The sequence below is a fragment of the Brachycentrus maculatus genome, unplaced genomic scaffold, assembly GCF_059751285.1.
Source record: "Brachycentrus maculatus isolate JH-2025_06_01 unplaced genomic scaffold, ASM5975128v1 h1tg000032l, whole genome shotgun sequence".
Taxonomy (NCBI): Eukaryota; Metazoa; Arthropoda; class Insecta; order Trichoptera; family Brachycentridae; genus Brachycentrus; species Brachycentrus maculatus.
The window spans coordinates 494,267-513,838 of NW_028280786.1; the positions used below are offsets into that span (position 1 = coordinate 494,267).

Genomic DNA, 19,572 nt, shown 5'->3' on the forward strand with positions numbered 1-19,572 from the left:
AAACTCTTAAGTAATTAAATTATTGTGTAAGTTTATCTTATGACCTTCCAGACAATGCGTACATGTGGAAGTACTAATTATATGTAGTCTGAACTCACTTTCACTTAGCTAGAACGCAGTAAACATTGATGCGCACTACAGTGCTTTAGATAGTTACTACACATTATCTGTAATGGGCTTTAGAATAAGCAGTATCGTTATTACTTAATTACACTCTGTTGCTGGTGTGCTTATATCTGGTATACTGTATTTTGTCTGCAATCCTTCTTCAGAGAAGCATCCAAATGGTTTTTAAATTGTTGAACAGTAGTGGAATTGAAGTCCTAACCCTTATCCGCACCCCATGGGTACATACGGCACTGCATCGTATTGACACAGTGTTATCTTGATCGTTACTTACATGAAGGCAAGGTGATCACTCCTGCACTTCAGGGGCCAGTCCAGGGTAATATGAAATAAATATTATAGTGTAAAATCACTAATATTTATTTTCGACCCCCTCTGGGAATCGAACCCGGGACCTCCAGCTAGTAGCTAAACACGCTTACCATTACATTAGGAAGGCAGACTTGAGCGGAATTAAAAACTAGGTTTGGTATTTAATTTTATTCCAGTCTGATAATACCCTGCTGGAGAGAAAGTTATATTTGGGTTGAGGTGGAAATAGGGATAAAAGATCTTTCTCTAAACTTTTGCAGGGGACAGTGGTGGATAAGAATAAAATAAAACATTTGTATTTTTAGAAGCCATTTAATGGATCAATTTAATATTATAAAAATAATATTTTACACTAACAACATTTTGAATATCTTCAAATCACAAGCCCATTATAAATATCTCACATAGAAATAACAACTCACGGGAAGATAATATGGACAGCAAGTCTTAGGCGTTTGTAGGGCTTACAACTGGCTGGCTTAAGTGATCACTTTATACACTTATGTAAGGTTCACTGGTAACTGACATGTGATTCACAAGAACTTCGCTAGATGTCACCTTTAACTCGGTTTGGATTGGTTATTGTTTCTTTACTTTATGGATCTCGGGTGCCTGGATATAGAATACATACAAATTCTAAAAATCAATTGGTGTGGATGTTCAAACAGGCAGAATGGCGAATTTTGAAGTATATAAAATTATTATTTAAACCCTTAAATCCTTATCTACCCAGATATAGATTTACTTACTACAGCGGGAGAGGAAAAAATTAAAAAAACATTTGTTTGAAAAATTATTTAATTTTTTTTCCCCTTAACCGATTCACAGATTTATATTTTATAGCTGAATTGTAGCACCCTTGGGGTGGTATTTTATGAAAATTCGCTACATAAATGATGCAATATAATTACATATTAAGCCAGCTGATGTATAGGTCATAAACCCTTTAAATGTTCAAGACTTTCATATGCCCTTTCTAAAACCACTATGTCTGTGAGACATATATGTAATATAACTTAGTACATAGCATTTTATGGTTTAACTCAGTCATCTTCTTCCATTTCTTCCGGTTCTATTAAAGCTTTTTTGCTCTTTTTTCCTCCGGGTGTTGCTTGATTGTAAGATTCCGCCGTTCTTTTCCTCAAGGTGTCTAGGAATTCATTTTCATCTTCAGCCTTAGCCCATTCCAGCACCAATCTTCTCCCGTACAAATGTGTACTTTGGCAGAGAGCATTAAAAGCATTCTAAAAGAGAAAACAAAAGTGAGTCCTTTATCTATATTTAAAAAGCTGCATTAAAATAACAAAGTGTCAACTTGATTGAGAATTATAAGAAAACTTGATTTCAAAAAGTAGAAGAAAATGAGTTGAGGAAAGAGAAATAGCACAGTTGTAATTACACATTAAAAAAATACCATGTATTTCCCAAATAGTTATGGAGTTAAGCTTACCTTTGCATCTCCCTTGTTATAATATTCCACAAAACAAAAGCCTCTGTGATTGCTTTCTCCAGGTTGCATTTTTTTGGGCATTCTGAGAGCTTTAATTTCCCCAAATGTTCTGTAATACACATAGAAATTACAATACGAAAAATACTTAAAAAAAGAGAAATATACCAAAGGTTAATAAATAGTAATTCCTCATAAATGCAACTACATATGTATTAGGTTCTAAAACTAAATAGTTTTGTTAATATGTAATTATAAAAGAAGAAATGTAAATATGATGTATTAATATAGCATGCATGTTTGTTGTGCAACCCCTAGTGCATGTTGGTCCTCAGGTCGACCAAAATCGAATGTGATAAAACGTGTAGTTTTAAGTGTGAATATGGTGGTAACCGATAGTATTTTTTGCATGCTGTTGTAGTGATTGTCCTGATGAAGAGACGGGTACGTCTCGAAACCGGTAGACATAAAAATCTTGGTGAGTAATACTACTAACATTTTTGTAAAAAAATATAAAAGTAAAAATGACTAACCACAAAGTGAATGCTTTAAATATTAATAATATTAATATAATTTATCAAGTAGCATTTGAAATGCATTATATAAGAAACTCACCCAAATATTTCTTGAATTTCTCTCTGATTTGCTTGAAAAGGAACATTTCTAACAAGAATTTTGGTTCCCGTTTGCTTTCTTATATTCGTTTCTTTTTTAGCTGTTTTTACTTGGAGGCTAAAAAAAAACATTAAAATACTTTATTCATACTTCGTACATGTACAAGTGTCATAATCACAATATGATAAACAATTTTAAATTAAACATTGGTTCTCATATTATCAAAAGTCCAAAAGATGATTTCTTTGTTTTTAAATCTAGTATAAATAATTTATTTTAAAAGATTCCAGGTCATAAAATCAGACCGCGGTGAAACAAAAAACATTCACAATAAATAAAATTGATTATGTGACATAATTACCTTCCAGTCCTTTCAGATCTCTTCAACTCAATTTGTTTTCCGTCTAGCGAAGTGAATTGAAGATTTTTGAGGGCTCTTTCGGCTGCTTTTTTTGAGTAAAACTGTACAAAGCCATAACCCATAGAGAGCTGTTGTCCAGGATTGTGAGGATCCTTTTTTAAAGCTACAGTCACAGAGTACAATCGCCCACAGCCTTTGAAATGCTAAAATTAATAAAATAAAAGTAGTAAGATTCCAATAATTCTTACTAAATTACAAAAAAAAAATTCACAAAATGCCCAGACTTCCATATTCTTCGTCATCTTTGATGAGATATCATAAAAAAGGAAAATAACTCCTGTAATTGGAGATAATCCAGATTTTGTGAACAAGTATTTGCACACATTTAAAATGTTGTACTAAAAAATAATCATATGCTACCTTAAAAAAAGAAAACTGAGATAGTTTTTTTAGAAAAATTAATAACAAATAAAGTGGATACTATCTCAAGAATTTTATTTCTGATTTTATTAATTTGTTAAAACAATCTTTGATCCATATATAAATCCCAATACATTGATCATCTCAACTGCGAGCACAGCTAATAAGCATATAATTTTTTCTTGTATGCTATTTACTCACAAAACAAATACATTTGTACAAACAATCTCCAAGTCATGAATATGATTTAACACGTTGACTGGCAATTACGAGATATCTCGTAGGTTGTTTACTTGCCCAGGACGCCTACTACGAGTTATCTCGTAGCATAACAACAGTATAAACATGAAAAGATGGCCTCAGGAAAGGGAATTAAAAATCTGGCTTGGGTTAAATGACCAGAAAATACAACAGCACAAAGTTATTATTTTTTGACATCTCATCAAAGGTGAAGAAGAATATGGAAGACTGTGCATTTACGGGGCTGACCAAAAGATGTCTCTAGTGAAGTTCTAGTGATTCAAGAATAATGTTTCAAAATTGGTTTATATATATAGAACTTTCAAGAATTTGGGAAGTGTGGTTGTCAAAAATGGGTAGAATTGGTGAATGTTACACATGTGTAAAGTAATAACTCAAACCAGCCTATGACGGTCGTCAGCCCCGTAAATGCCCAGATTTCCATATTTTTCTTTAACTTTGATGAGATGTAAAAATTATATTAAAATAAATCCTGTAATTGGATATTATGCAGATTTTGTGAACAAGTATTTGGACACACTCAAAATGTTGTAAACACAAGGTTATATAATTAAATTGTTACTATGTTTTATTACAATATATTTAAGTTATTAATAATATAACATGATTAAATAAAATTGGTTCTGTATATTGGATTGGTGAAAAATTTTGTGGCAGTCAAAGTGTTAATGTAAAAAGTGTTACAAATTACTTAATTTGTAAGAACACTTGTTAAGATTTTTTTAATGAATTTATGTATATGATGTAAGTATGAAACCAAACATTGTATAATAATATAACAATGTAGACAGCGGTGAATCATAGTATCATAGCGGGTATCAGAAATGTTTTCAAAAGGTTAATAAAAATAATAGTAAATAATAAATAAATAATAAAACCCTTATCCGCACCCCAATGGTGCATAGGGCACTGTGTTTTATAAACGCAGTGTTATCATGATCGTTTTACACATGAAGGAAAGGTGATCAGCCCTCTGCTTCAGGTACCAGTCCATGGTAATATTGAATAAATATTACATATTACTTATATTTATTTTTACCCCCCTTGGGAATCGAACCCGGGACCTCCAGAACGGTAGCCGAGCGTGCTGACCATTACACTACGGAGGCGGACATAAGTATATAAAATAATAGTTACTTGCTTTAATTTTTATATCACAGTATGTAATACAAAATTAGAGCAAGTACATATGTAGGGCAACTACTGTTTGTAAAAAACTGACTAAGCCTAATAAGGCATTTATATGAGGCCAATCTTCAATACTGGTCTTACGAAAATAGTCATTTCGAAACAGTGGAATGTCCTTGTGCAATTTAAATTTTGAAGTCAATCTATTCAAATAAAACCCTTTCCGACTTTCAACTTAGTGGACTGGCATTATAATTGGTCTTATGGTGGAGACTGACCGGAGCATTTTGTCATAACGTAACGTCGTAACGTAACATGCTTGCCACGAGCATGTTACGTTACGACGTTATGGCATTGCTGACTGACCGCGATCACGGCTCGTTTAGAACACAACTGCTCGCTTGTGGCCTTGTTGCTTAGTGTTGCCATATGCTAAACCAAAAAATCTGAATTACAGTCTACAAATCTGTATTAAATTTGTATAGAATCAATAACCCAAAATCTGTATGAACCTTTGCATTCGTTGTTAAAATGTCGGACGACAAAGACGTGATTCTTGGTTCTGTGATTTTAATAAATTACAGCTTACTCCAGATGAAGAAAAAAAGATTCCCCGCAGTTTGGGGAATTTCCCACAGATTGGCAACCCTGGTACTGATCTAAAATTGCATCCGACTTGGGATGGAGCATTCGGAACGAGCGGCGAGCAGCTCGGCTCGCTGTACTGACTATATGAATGCTCGCATCGTAACGTGTTACAACAAAATGGCTCCAGTCAGTCCGTACCATTATGTACTTGCCGTTTCATCAACATTTGTTTGGGTTCATTCAAAAGGATAATTTTTAATAAATTAAACAAAATATTCAACAACAAAAAAATACCTCTCTCAATGAATCCTCTCTTGTTTCAAAGTTGAGTCCTTTCACAAAGAGAATAGTTTCGGCTTCAGGTAATTCTTCTTCTTCTATGACTTCTTTCTTCTCTTCTTCTTTAACAGGTTTAGCTAAAACTTCCTTGACAGTTTCATCATCCTGTCCTTTCTTGTTCTTCCTGTTTCTCTTATCATTACCATTACCCAAACTTTGTTCCGCAACTTCTTTTCTTACATTAGAGTCTTCTTCAACCTTCAGAGTATCTTTTTTATCTGCGGGTTTTACGAACACATTGTCCGGAGCCCATTCCAAATAAAGAGGAAGGTACTTAAATTTAGAATAAGCCAGTTTGGAAAAGGCTTGTCGGGCTTCCGTGGGTTCAACAAATTCTATTAGTGCGGTTATTCCGTGGGGAGGCATGACTAGTCGAGCGATCATACCAAAAGGTTCAAATAATTTTAAAACTTCATCAAAAGTAGTTTGCGCGGGCATGTTTTTTACTAAAATAACATTTTTTGCTCTCTTTTTCGCTATCTGTAAACAAAGCAAAATGGTTTAATTTTTTGATAAATAATATTGATTTATTATGTAGAGCACAAGAAAAATCTGATTCCTTTCGATGTCCGATCATATACGATGTTCAACAGAGCTAAATAAGGAATAACCCGCAAAGCCTCTATTTTAGAAGCTTGTCCGCAGGTAGGATAGTAAGGATAGGGAAGGTAAAAAGTCAAAGGTTTAAATATACTTACAATTAATTTGAAATATAACAGTATAAAAATAAGTAGTATGAAGTAAACAAAATAAAAAAAAGCAAATACATAGTGAAATTTAAATGTAGAAAAAGAACACCAAAAAGAGGAGTAAGCTAAACAAAAATAGTATAAAAAGTATTATGAAAGTATTGTGAATAGTAAGCAAAAATAATAAAATAATACCTATTATGTACAATAATGACTCAATGTTCTAATGATATTATGTTAATACGTATTCGTAATAATAGAATTAAAGGAAAAAAATAAGTAATTGCCTGGTTAAAAGCATCTAAGCACACTCCATTATCCTCCAAAAACTTTTTTGTACTAGATACAAGTTGTGTTTCTCCTAAAGCTAGTCTCACGGCAGCACTAGTTTCTGAAAAACAAAGGTAATGACATTTTTACATTGAAAAAAAATAATCCATTATCATTTTTAACAAAAAAATAATGCACCATTACTCACTGGCGTTTCCTTCCAGGAATTTCTCTTTTGTGGTATTGTACGTGTTTGCCACTACATCAGCAATGGCATTAGCTCCAAGAAATAATGTGTTCCAGTTATGAGCTGAGCCAGCTTGTAATTTCTGTTGCCGTTCCTTTTTTTGCTTGTATGTTAGTCCCTCTAAAAATATGACTAGTATAATACACACATCACACAATCAAATTTTAGCAACTGTTTCATTAGTATATTTTATTTTTTACCTTCGTTGGGATCTATTTCTGGTTTTTGTTTGCCAGGAAGTAAATGTAGCATTCTTCCACTATAAATGGTGCCATCTAGTTCGATAAATGCTTTTACAGCGTGTTCAGGCATCATGTATGTAACATGGGCAAATCCCTTGGGCTGATGTGTTAATTTATCTATAGGCAGGTTAACCTCTGTCACGGGACCTATAGCATATGAATAATATAGTTTGACATTGAAATTTAGTGGAACATGTTTCAAAATATAAAAATTAAATGTTAATTACCAAATTTTTCGAAAAGTTCTTGTAATTCATTCTCAGTGGTGACATATGGAAGATTCCTCACATAAATACGGCCACTTTCAGCTATGCTTTCTTCATTTTTCAATGAATCCTTAAAAATATTTGTTCAAATTTATTATTAATATAAAATAGCTACGATAGAAAAAATTCTTTGCTTTTTATGAAGTTAAATACTAAAAATGATATTCTGTGCTAGTGTTGTTCACACTGCACTGCCCATATTTCCGTTAGACGATACAGTAGTGTCTGGAATATAGGCAAGAAGTGCTCCATATGCAGAAAAATGCCATCAGTAGCTATAAGGTTTATTAGATAATTAAATGCAATTTATTACTACCTCCTGAGCTTTTCTTTTAAAACCGGTAACTTCTGTTGATTCTTCTTCAGGCGTTGCTTTATTGTCATATTTGTTGACCAGTACTCGGTGTCCAGCTAAATAAAAACACTAAATTAAAGAGTGCAATGGTACCAATGCACCAGTATGTTAAATATCTCCTTACAAAGTACATAGTACACATATCTATAATTATGTTAATAATAATTTAACATATTTTATATAGCTCCATTTTTGTAAAATATTACCTAAATCCCTTTAAATGTAATTAAATGTAATTTTAATGGCTTTACATGTAGGCTTGACATAATTAATCCTATTAAGTATGTAGTATTTATAAGAACGTACTGGATAATTAATTCAGAATCAGTATGTAATTCATATCTATAAAATATTTTGAAATCTCATATAACATAGTATAATATTAAAAATATAATAAAAATTATACATACTATGCTTTACACTCTTGAGCGATAAAAAAAGTTTATTTTATTATTTTTAAGACAATAAAATATTTTTATATGGTTTTAATGACAGTAAATAGTCTTTAAATTTCAGAAGTTTTGTTTGAAGATAAGCAAAGTACAAAAATTTAATTTTGTAGTTATTTTTTTTTAATGACAAAAATAACTTTGTTATAAAACTGCCATATACATATATGACTTTATTGTATTATGATAATGGTGATTTAATGAAAATGGTTCTTAAGAGTTTTAACTCTAAAGAACCATTTTCATTAAATCGATTTTAATCACCAAGTTTTATTTTAACTGTTATTATTATATGTAGTGTTTGTTTTGTTTTTGTTTTGTTTTGTTTTGTTATTCAATTATTTATATGCATACCTAAAAAACTTTTGCTCTTGAACATTGCTTTTTTCCTTTCGTCCTCAGACCTAAAGCCAACATAACAAAATCCCCGAGTAACCTTTCCTACTCCTTGAGGAATTCTAATGGTAAATGGAACTAAAGGCCTGAAGAATTCCTTGACATCCTTCTTTTTACATGAAAATGGCATCCCTTGTATCTGAAATAAATTATAAAATTAAACATTTTCACTTACATACTTAGATTAAACAGATTTAATTAGCTTATTTGAAAGTGTTACTATATTAACTAATTCAATAAGTTAAATAAGTTATAAGTACATAATTATAAAGTTAATGCCAACACTATTAGTCAAATTAAACATCTTCAATCATCATGAATATAGAGTGCATTTTTAGACTGATGACAAATACTTCACTTAGAAAATCACAGTCACTAATTAATACTAACATTTTTATAATTTTATTTTCAATTAAAGTTAGTATAATAAATAATGACATTATATAGTTTCTACTAATGATAATATATTAGTTACTTTGATATATATTTACCTTGACATAGAAAAGAACTCTGTTTCTTGGTTCCTTCTTTTTCTTTTGTTTCTTTTTAACACTTTCCTCACCTTCACTCACTATTTCTTCTTCAACATCACCAGAAGTTTTGGTTTTCTTTTTCATTAGTGATTTCATGTACTTTAAATAAAAAAAATACATTTGAATTGTTTAAACATTGGACATTCAAAAAAGTTTATTTGAAGGACATGTACATCTATATAAAAGAAGTTGGGATATTGTCTACATACAAAAGTGTCAACACCAGAATCAAACCAAAAAATATTCAATAAATCAACAATAAGTTCATATATTAACCTTTAAGCGCCCATGTGCCATGCAAAATAGAGCTAGCCAACTGCCCAAGCATTTTTTTTTTTTACGAAATATTCATGTGGTCCATAGTTGTTATAAAGCAATCTCTAAAACTAGTAAGTGTGTGTGGGTAAATTAAAAAGCATTAACAGAATAAAAAATTCTTTTTAATTTACAAAAGCTATTTCTTGAATGTTTTTTGCAGATACTTTGTGGCACATTTTATAAACTTTATAAAATAAAACAACTTTGTTTTTAACCACTTTTTTATTGGTATATTTTTTTTCCAAACGATTTTGACATGAGCCTTGTCATCATCAGGGTTAAACATGTATTTAATTATTAATTAAGTGATTCCCAAAGTGGTCTATATCGACACGACAACTTATAGGGGTCCATGTCAGCAAAAAAAAAATTGGGGGTTTATGAAATAGAAATGGGGGTCAACGACGCACAGTTTTTGTCGGCACGGTACTCAAGATTCAAACCTTAATTTCTCTGGACTGAGTATTGATATCGTAGTGAATTTTGGCTTAATCTTTATACTTTTGATATCTGTGGGAATAATCCCCAAGAAAAATATCCTTTCATAGAGTTAATGATAAAATTAGTAGCTTTGCTAATCCCAGCGGCCGCTGTCAGTTTGTATCAGAGTCATTTTGTTTGAGAGTGCCACAGAAAAGTGCAAATTAAATAAATGACGCCATTATTAGTAGATTTATATTCAAATCATCGGCTGTCAAAGCACATTTGAAGTGAATGAATTTGCTAAAAATCAATATCAGGTAAGGCGGGGGTCTACCTAAAATCGAGAAACATGGCAAGAGGTCTACGAGACAAAAAAGTTTGGGAACCTCTAAACTATATACATGGTTTTACCCGAAGATTAATGAAATTATGAAACAAATTGTATTAATAATGGCTGTTTTTTTTTTTACCTCTAAGTCACTAATGGCTTGGTCCGCAATTTTCTTCTCGGTAGATTCCGTTTTCTTTTCCGGTTCAGATGTCTGATCTTCATCCTCCACACCGCTGTCTTCCTCCCTCTCCACATCATCGCTGTTCGCTTTAGATTTCTTCTTGCTATTTTTGTTGACAATTGCGTCATTACCCCACATGGCTTTGTCCAGCTTAGATGCATGCACTTCCATGAATTCAGAAAAGAGAGGATCATCTTTATGCTGTAAACATATAAAAAAAACCCACATAATTAATATATTCACGGTTATGTCGGCTGTCGGCCAAACATAACTCTGTTTGTAAAAGATGGTTAACTGTTTAACTACTGAAATGTTTTCTTTAAAGTATGCTAAAATTTGTAGAAAACTTGTTTGCAATAATGGTTCATTTTAAATTAAGCGTATAGAAGATAGCCTGGAACGACTAGTTGTGATCGGTAGCCTGGAGGGAAAGAGAAGGAGAGGAAGATCCCCCACACGATGGACCGATCAAATTAAGGCAGCAGCAGGCACCTCAGTGGTTGGAGCGCTACGTGTAGCGCAGTCAAGGGATAACTGGAGAAGAGTCATTGCTTCTGCAAGGGTCACAACCCTCAGCAGTGAGGAATAAGACGGAGAAGAAGATATAAAATACATGTCTAGTCCGAAATTGCCTCAGTATGTGAGTTGTTTTTAAAAATTATTTAAAAAAAACTCAAAATAGTTTAAAATGATGATGCGTTTCAACTCCTGTATAATTAACTTCTGTCAGCCTTCGTCGTGTAATGATTAGCGTGTTTAGCTACCATGCTGGACGTCCCGGGTTCGATTCCCAGGGAGAAGTGAAAATAAATATGAGTGAATTTTCACTCCAGTATTTATTTAACATTACTCTGGACTGATACCTGAAGCGCAGGAGTGATCACCTTACCTTCATGTAAGTAAGGATCAAGATAACACTCCGTCAATAGGATGCAGTGTCCTATGCACCATTGGGTTAGAAGAAGTAGAAGAATATAAAAAAATTGAATACCTAGATAAAAAATACCATAGTTTGCGCGTTATTTAAATAATTATCAATATTTAAAAAAAATCCTTAATACGGTGTAAAATGTTAATGCGGTTCAACATCTGTAAAATTAACTTATGTTTGGCGAATTTCTCCCGATGACATTTTTATTGAAGACAAAGTGTAAGGTTATTCAATAAGTATTTTTCCTCCTATATAATGGACACTATCATAAAATTCTTATTTTTTTACCTTTTCTAAAATCTCTTTAATTTTACTATTTTTTTCTTTTTCCTTATTTTTTTTCCTTTCGTCTTTGCTCAATTTCTTTTCTTTTCCTTCATTTGTGGAGTCGGTTTTATTATCGACTATGTTATGGGTCTTTTTATAAGCCGAACTGTCTGGAGCGTACTTGCTCCACGCCTGAGGTTTCTCTGTGTTGCCGAGAGAGACGCAAGTTTCTACAACAATTCGAGTCGTCTTTATGCACGATCCATTAAAAAAGTCCCGCGCTAAAGTGGCCTGGTCTTCTGTCTTAAATCCTATGAACCCAAAGTTACGAAACTTTCCCTCCTTCGTGTATTTTAATTGCACATCAGTAATTTCCCCCTTTTCACCGAAGATTTGACGCAACTTCTCTGTTGTTACCTGAAATTTAAAAGTTAATGGAATATGAATACAAAGTACTCGTGTATTCAAAAACTAAATATAAAGCGTAACCTAACATTACTAGTAATTTTTGTAATGGTTTAATATAAAAAACATTTTTCATCATTGAATATAAAAAGAAGTTAAAAATTAATATTACTCACGTTGTTAGGTAAATTCTTTACAATTAATCGAGACATAATTGAAAATCTGTGTTAAGTCGCGATCCATCAAATTTGACAATACACAAAACGCACGTGAAAATTTGACAAATAACTTTAGTGTTACTAGATGTTCATATTTAAAAAAAAAATCAGTAATTTTGCAACTGGCAGTACAATATATCAACACAAAAAAAACTCACACACAGTACCTACCCAAATACTTACCTTTCCCTCCTCTGTTAATAAATTTGTGTGCAATTGATAATGTTCATGTTTATAAAATCTTTGATATTCAACAGAAAATCAAAAATCAGAACCGTCACAATACTGAGAGCTTCTTTCCTACACCCTGTCATTAAATAAAAGAAATTACTGTTTCCCAGATTTTGAGCCTTTGCGGCAAAGCAGGAAAAGAGGAGGTGAATTCTACGGCAAAAGGTCATTTATTCTGGGGACCCAGTAAATGTGAATGAACTAAATATCGATGACGTTCTCGTTTTGGTAAAGAAAATAATATTTTACTTACGGCAAAACTATTGTGATGCCCATGACAAAAAATAACTCTCTAAACAAACTTACATGTCTAATCAAACTAACCTTACTGATATTTTGAAATTAAATATAAAAAAGTGTAAATAAAAAAATAACTCGACACTGGCTAAAACACTCTTCAAGGGTGAAATGCCATAAAAAATAAAAAGAAGAAGTTTTCAAACAAATTCGTGTATAATCTATGATCAAATTGCATTTGACGTTTGAGGTTTGACGTTTTGTTTTCGGGTTCCTTCCCGAATTGTTTTGAAGTTATTTTCCTTTACTTATTTTAACAAATTATTAGGCAATGTCGTCAATGACATTTGGTCAGAAATTATTTACACCAAGTCCACCAGACAAGGGCAGTTTTCCCTTGGATCATGAAGGGCAATGCAAGAAATTTATGTTAAAATATATGATTTGTTTATCCAGCAACAATAATGATAATTCTGCGTGCAGAAGTGAAGCTAAAGACTATTTAGAGTGTCGAATGGATAACAACCTCATGGCGAGAGAAGAATGGCAAAAACTTGGTTTCCACGAAACTGAAAATACTTCCCAAAAAGCCACAGAATCCTAACCTTACCTGTGTTCATCTTAGTTTTGTATATTTGTGATTTACTTAGTGATGTTATTTTAATTATAAATTTAATGAAAAAAATCTTTAAATGTTTTTTTTTGTCTTTTATTTAAAAAAAAATATATATTTGATATTGTGCTTGCTATAAGGCTGGGGTGGTTAGACTTTTGATCACTATAGGCAACCTGTTTTTTTTACTAACAGTTTTTAAACAGTCTGCCATCCGACCCTCAGTATACTAATCCCAAGTAACCGCAAACCGAATTCTAATCTCGACAATGGTTTTTGGCGTCTCTTGCACTCTACCAAATGTAAGCAAATAGAACCTTATAATCGTCTCTCGCTCTCTACCAACAGTACATTAAAGACGCTTTTAAGTGTTCCTGGCAAACAATGTGTTAACAGGAGAAAAATAATTATTACTATAAAGGAAATGAAGTAAAACTAGTATGAATGGTCACCTTACTTTTTAATAAATAATTATAACATGTCGTTTTATACTTTTTTGTTCCCTATTGTAATGTGCATATTGCATTGCATTAGATATTGCAGCATTATCTTGATTGTGAATAAAATGAAGGTGAGGTAAGTAGTATACTTTGGATGTCAGTTAAGGAAAATATATCATTGAATATTGTGCTGTAAAATGACTTATTATCAGTTCTCAATCTATCGGGAATTGCTTATTGGCACTGTACCTGATCCTGAAACATGCCTTTTCAAGAGAAAAGACTGACAAATATCTACAAGAGTAGACTCAATGTTATGGAATATTCTGCCACATAATTCTTCATAAACCATATCCGCTCCTTATGTGGAGCATATGGAGTCCATAATTCATCTCCAGGCTTTTAAGTCGGCTGCCAGCTCCTTTGCGTCCTCCCAAGTCAGGTCCGCATCCTGAAGTTCAGGCGAGAACTGCCGACTGCCGAATTGTCAGCAGGGGTCGTCCTGGGCGGAGCGAACCTGATGCCATGTAAAAGAGGCAAGCTTGATTAAGGCACTCGGGCATGCGGAGTATATGGTCTATGTACTGTCACATAAACGTCTAGGTAATATGTCAACCTCATCAGACTCGTACATATTACTGTAGAATGCATTGGGTATGTTACCCGGAGTGCCTTAGCCAATGCTGCTATTGTTCTTTTCCGTTTCCTAAATTGATAGTATTGATCCTATATTGCCTATCCCACATACAATTAAGACCTGCGTTCTTGCGCTCATGTCATATTCTACGCACTTGATTATTTTTTTAGTAAAAATGTTTACTTGTCCATTCTATAAAATATGCTATTTTAAATAATAAATATAAATTTATTGCTTTTATAATAATAAAATTCTATAGATAGCACCAGGGGTAGGCTGCCAATTTTTCAACAAGGGGCTCGCGGAAGTGGGAGGGGGTGGGAGGAGGTAGGAGTTATATCATTTAGTTTCAACTAATTAAAATACATAGTAATGAAAATAATAAAATAAAATACTCAATATTCACATCAAAAGACAAAATATAGACATGACTTTTTTATGGTAGATTACTGATTTAATCAGCGAACATTGATTTCTCTTAATTTCACAAGGGGCTCGCCGGCCCAAGTCAAATTTAACAAAAGGCTCGCGCGAGCCCTTCCGAGCCCCCTGCAGCCTACCCCTGGATAGCACTGAGACATTATTGCCACTGTGGCTTTTTTGAACTTGGTACTGAGATAGGAAAACGCCAACTATCAAATTTTATGGAATATTGTTGCATTTAATTACAATATATTGATTGAAATGTGGGCTATAAATATGTGTTTTGCTGTAGACATCAACTACTTACCAATCTGAAAAAAATTCACCAGAAAAAAAGTCGTTGGCGGACAAAACTTGTACAAACTTTTGAAATTAAAATAAAAAAATAACATGTTTATTCAAATGATAAGGAAAGGATTTTAAAGCAAACAATAGTTTTTCGAGATATAGTTAAGTAAAAAATTTATTGTTTATGTTTACTTTAGTATGTCATGGTTATAATAATTCTTATAGGCATAGTGCCACAATGAAGATTAGTAGTTTTTATTTATTTATAAAAAAAATATTGCTTATATTTTACACAGAATAATAAGAGTAGAATAATAAAATACATCATAAATAATTATTTTTTTAATGAATTATACATAGCTATTATGGTGTGCGTTCATATTAAAAGAATTTGTCATTCATTAACAAGTTTAGCTGAATTAAATAAACTGAAGTTTATTTTCTTTTTCATTTATCCATGAATAATATTCACCTTTTTTGCAAAATACATTTTTATCTCTTAAATAATCGAGTTAGAAGAACGAAAAAACACAAAAATATCACAGTTTTCAACGATGCTTTAAAAAACAGCAATTTTAACTTGATATAGTCTAGAAAACCTCTTTTGCACATTCTGATTTAGATATTTAAATTAAATACTAGCATATCAATTAAGACCATTTGCAAAGGGACAATATACATTTATTGCAAATCGATAAAGTGTTATTTACCATTATTATATTTTTTCAGGCTTTTGATTATATTTAGTCTGACTACTAAAAGGAATATATTTTCAAAGAATATACCTATAAAATTAAACATACATACTTTTTGAAATGTATTTAAAGTTTTTTATTTTTATTTATTTATTTTTATAAAATTTGTATAAGCACAATTATTGGTAAAAATGGGCATTCAAAATTAAAACTTGTTAATTACCTTTAAAAAGCTTATATCCCATATAAAAAATGATACTACTCATAGTTTCATATGAAAATTATTTATTTTATTACTTATTGAATCACTTGGGTAAAAGTAATGGGTTTTACAAAGTTTAAACTCTACTTAAATTTAAAAAAATAAAGTAATGATTTTGATAGCAACACACATATATAAATTAAAATAAACTATGTAATTTAAAACATAGACAAACAATATATGTATGAAGTGGCCATATTTAGTGTAGGATTAAATATTGCCTAGATTTTTTTACTGCAATGATCTTGCTGTCTCATAACTTTCCATATAGAAAATTAAAACAGGAAGATGATCCAGTTTTTTGATTCTGCGCTATTATGAAGTATGAAAATAAAGGCTTCACAGTGAAGAGATAAAGTACAAGTTTTTAATAATACTTACATGTTGTTAAAATAAACATCTGTAAATACACATACTGACAATGTTAGTTTTTATGAAATATTTCCATTTAATATTGAGTCTGTACAGTTTGTTATGTAACATCAAAAGTCAAAGAATTTATTGGTTATAATTTGCAGTTTAGACTAGACACTGTACCTTAGTACTTAAACATATTAAAAGAAGAAAAAATAAAGTATTTCTTAATAATTCAATAAAATAAAATAGACAAATTAACTATTAAATAAGAAATAATTTTACTAACTAAATATTCAAATAACTAAACTAAAGGCAGTAAAATAATACTAGTAAATAATTACATTCTGGAATATTCTTATTTTTTGTTGGAAATAAGAAATGATCTATTTTTATAGTAAACAAAGATTAAAAAAACGCACTAAGTAAACAAATCAAATCGAATTTTGATTGCACATAGCATTCATTATAATGCAGTCTTCATTATACTAATATATTATGCTAAAAGTACTTCACATAAATTAAAAGTAATATTTTTGTTGTTGTTTGTTTATCAATAAATGCGAATCCATCAAATTATATTTTATTGGAAACTTATTTACATGTTTATTTTTAAAAAATTGCTAGAAAGAGCTGTCAATTTTTATTAAAAACAATCTTGTACCGTAATTTAGCAGAGATCAGAATTTGTACGGCAATGAATTTTAAGTATTTAAGATGTATACTATAATTTTCCCGAAAAATGTATACAAATTTTGGATGATGGTAAATTTAGTGGTTTTAGAAGTTCATCTCAAGTACAGTCCAAAAAGTTCCTGACAGCAATCATCTGTCAACTATTGACCTCCAAGAAATCATTACTAATTCATTGACCAATATCATGGTCAACTAATATCAGGACATCAATTGCACCGTTAGATCTGTGGGACAGCCGTACCGTGCACAATGAGCATACTACCGATTGACCTTGCTGCAGGAAGTCAAATGTAGCAAGTTTATACATATGTACATTGGAATACAGAGAATGTACTGTATATATTAATTAAAACATCTGATATTAAACCTGCAGATTAAAAACAAATATGTAAGTATATTTTTTAGTTCCTACGGCTCAAATTGATAGATTGTCTAGTATATAACTGGTATGGTGTATTAACAAATGATGCATACATTTTTTGGGATATTTGTATAAGCTTTTTACAAATCACAGAAAAATTATTAATAATTCACAAAAACCGTATTACACAGATTATGAGACGCCACCAATAATAAGAAGCACCTTTGATTTTTTAAGCTAGAAGTATAAAATAAATAAAAATAATTATAAATACTTTATTGCAAAATATAAAATGATTGTTATTGCTAATATTACACCAAGAATAAGACTCTCTAAAAATACAGAGATATTAAAATAGAAAAAAGGTGCATTTCATAATCAATGTAATATGGTAAGTATATTTTTCCATTCAAATATTGTCTTTTGTAAATTAAGAAGTACAAAAATATTAAATTACTTGTCATATATGAATACAGCACTTAGATACTCGAAGTAGGTACCAAAATGATCTTGCTGAATGTAAGCGTATTACGCAATTAGTATACTTAATTCTAAACATTATTTAAAATAATTTTTTTATGAAAATGTTTTATTCTTAACTGGTAAATAAAATTACAAGTTTTTGATGCCATTGATTTTAAAGATAAAACTGTTAACAAGGTTAAAAATAATGTAATTGAAAAAATACAATTCATGTTTCAATCTCTCCTACGCAGATTTTACCATTTTTATTTTTAGTTGACAATGATATAAAAGTTTTTTGTATATTTTTAACTGTACAAACTAATGTGGAAAGTTGTAAGATAATTATTTTTACTTATTAATTTAGTTTGAGTTTAAAGATAATATAAATAAATATATTTTCTATTAATGGGATTCATATTGTAGTACTCTTTATTTCTTATGAATGAATAAAATAAGTGAAAAGTATAAGTATTTCACTGTGGTTTTAATTTAACACTACTAGTTTCGATAGAAATAAACTGAAAAAAATCAACTTGATAGTCTGTTTCGGACAAAATACGAACAGTCTTTCCAGATGAGAACAATTAATTTATTGATTTATTTATTTGCTTGAGGTGAATAAAAGCTATTTGTGATAAATTGAAACAATAATAACACAGTAATACTTTTAAGTAAGTTTAATTTATCATAAGTAGAAGTACCACGTTTAGTCAGTGCTTTTTGGTACAGTTTAATTTTTTGTTTTTAAAAGATTCAAATATAAAAATAAAGCACTTGTATAAGACCACTTTTGAGCACATGACTAGATTTGAGAACTACAAATGTTCTCATTAACAGGTGAAAAAACAACTGTTAATACAAACATCATATTTAGTATCTCATATTTTGTAAATGTTAAATGGGCTTGAAGTTACTGTTACTTACTGTTTGCTGAATGTCTTTCTTTCACTGGATTTTAATATTAACCATTTCAGTTCACATCTACAAGTTTTTAAAGATATGTATGATAGTCTACGTAGGAGTGATTGGTTTTTATATGGATATAAAATTAACTAACCAAAATTTAAATACTCTTTAAATTTCCCGGCCAAAGTAAAGATTATTTCCTTGTAAAGGCTTTACAAGTTATAATATTTCATACGTTCATAGTTCACGTTAATTCTGTGTTCAGGATAAAATATATTATTATCGCTAACAATAAACTAAATGGATTGTGAGTGATGGAGTGTCCCATTGACATATCGAAGGTGCTAGTTGGTGATGGAGGGAGACCGTGGTAAGGCTGTTTATTTCCAACCGAGTAGTCGTCTTCTCCCGGATACCGACATCCCATCCAGAATGGACCAGATAAAATTTGTTTTTCATTTTCAACTCTCATGTGCAAATCATTGAATTTCCAAAAACCTTTTCCTTTGAAGAAATATGTTTTACCTGTAAATAAATAAATTTCAGTATAGCAGCATTTGCAGCATTTATAAATAAAGAAATATTTATTTTGTAAAATTCAGTTTAGAATAAGATGGAATAAAATTCAAGATTATGAAATGATAGTTTTAAAAAACCCTTATTTGCACCCGATGGTGCTAGGGCATGGCATCATATAAACACAGTGTTATCTTGATTGTTAACACATGAAGGAAAGGTGATCAGTGTAGCAGTCCAGGGTGGTATTGAATAAATATTATAGTGAAAAAATTACATATATTTATTTGACCCCCCCTGGGAATCGAACCCGGGGCCTCCTGTATGGTC

The 19,572-nt window shown here is 31.0% G+C and overlaps 3 protein-coding genes across 10 annotated transcripts in view; 1 reads left to right on the forward strand and 2 right to left on the reverse strand.

Moving 5' to 3' along the window:
• Positions 1–736: 736 nt before the first annotated feature.
• On the reverse strand, positions 737–12,201 carry LOC148312786 (putative RNA-binding protein 19). The gene is made up of 15 exons (XM_088272900.1): positions 12,077–12,201; positions 11,517–11,912; positions 10,256–10,498; positions 9,003–9,143; positions 8,470–8,650; positions 7,628–7,722; positions 7,273–7,381; positions 7,004–7,192; positions 6,765–6,923; positions 6,574–6,677; positions 5,553–6,077; positions 2,862–3,064; positions 2,501–2,617; positions 1,889–1,997; positions 737–1,682 (listed from the first exon to the last, which is right to left on the reverse strand). The coding sequence occupies exons 1-15, from the start codon at positions 12,110–12,112 to the stop codon at positions 1,482–1,484; spliced, it is 2,808 nt and encodes a 935-aa protein (XP_088129026.1). The 5' UTR covers positions 12,113–12,201; the 3' UTR covers positions 737–1,481.
• Positions 12,202–12,825: 624 nt separating this feature from the next.
• On the forward strand, positions 12,826–13,283 carry LOC148312787 (cytochrome c oxidase assembly protein COX19). The gene has a single exon (XM_088273414.1). It carries the CDS (start codon positions 12,918–12,920, stop codon positions 13,188–13,190), a length of 273 nt encoding a protein of 90 aa, XP_088129540.1. The 5' UTR covers positions 12,826–12,917; the 3' UTR covers positions 13,191–13,283.
• A 1,857-nt stretch (positions 13,284–15,140) lies between these two features.
• Positions 15,141–19,572, reverse strand: part of LOC148312788 (matrix metalloproteinase-2-like) — a 440,260-nt gene continuing 435,828 nt past the window's right edge. For all 8 annotated transcript variants that reach the window (XM_088273051.1, XM_088273042.1, XM_088272992.1 and 5 more), the window contains one exon: positions 15,141–19,251. In XM_088273051.1, the coding sequence (XP_088129177.1) occupies positions 18,971–19,251 (281 nt within the window). In that variant the 3' untranslated portion in view covers positions 15,141–18,970. The remainder of the gene's footprint in view (positions 19,252–19,572) is intronic.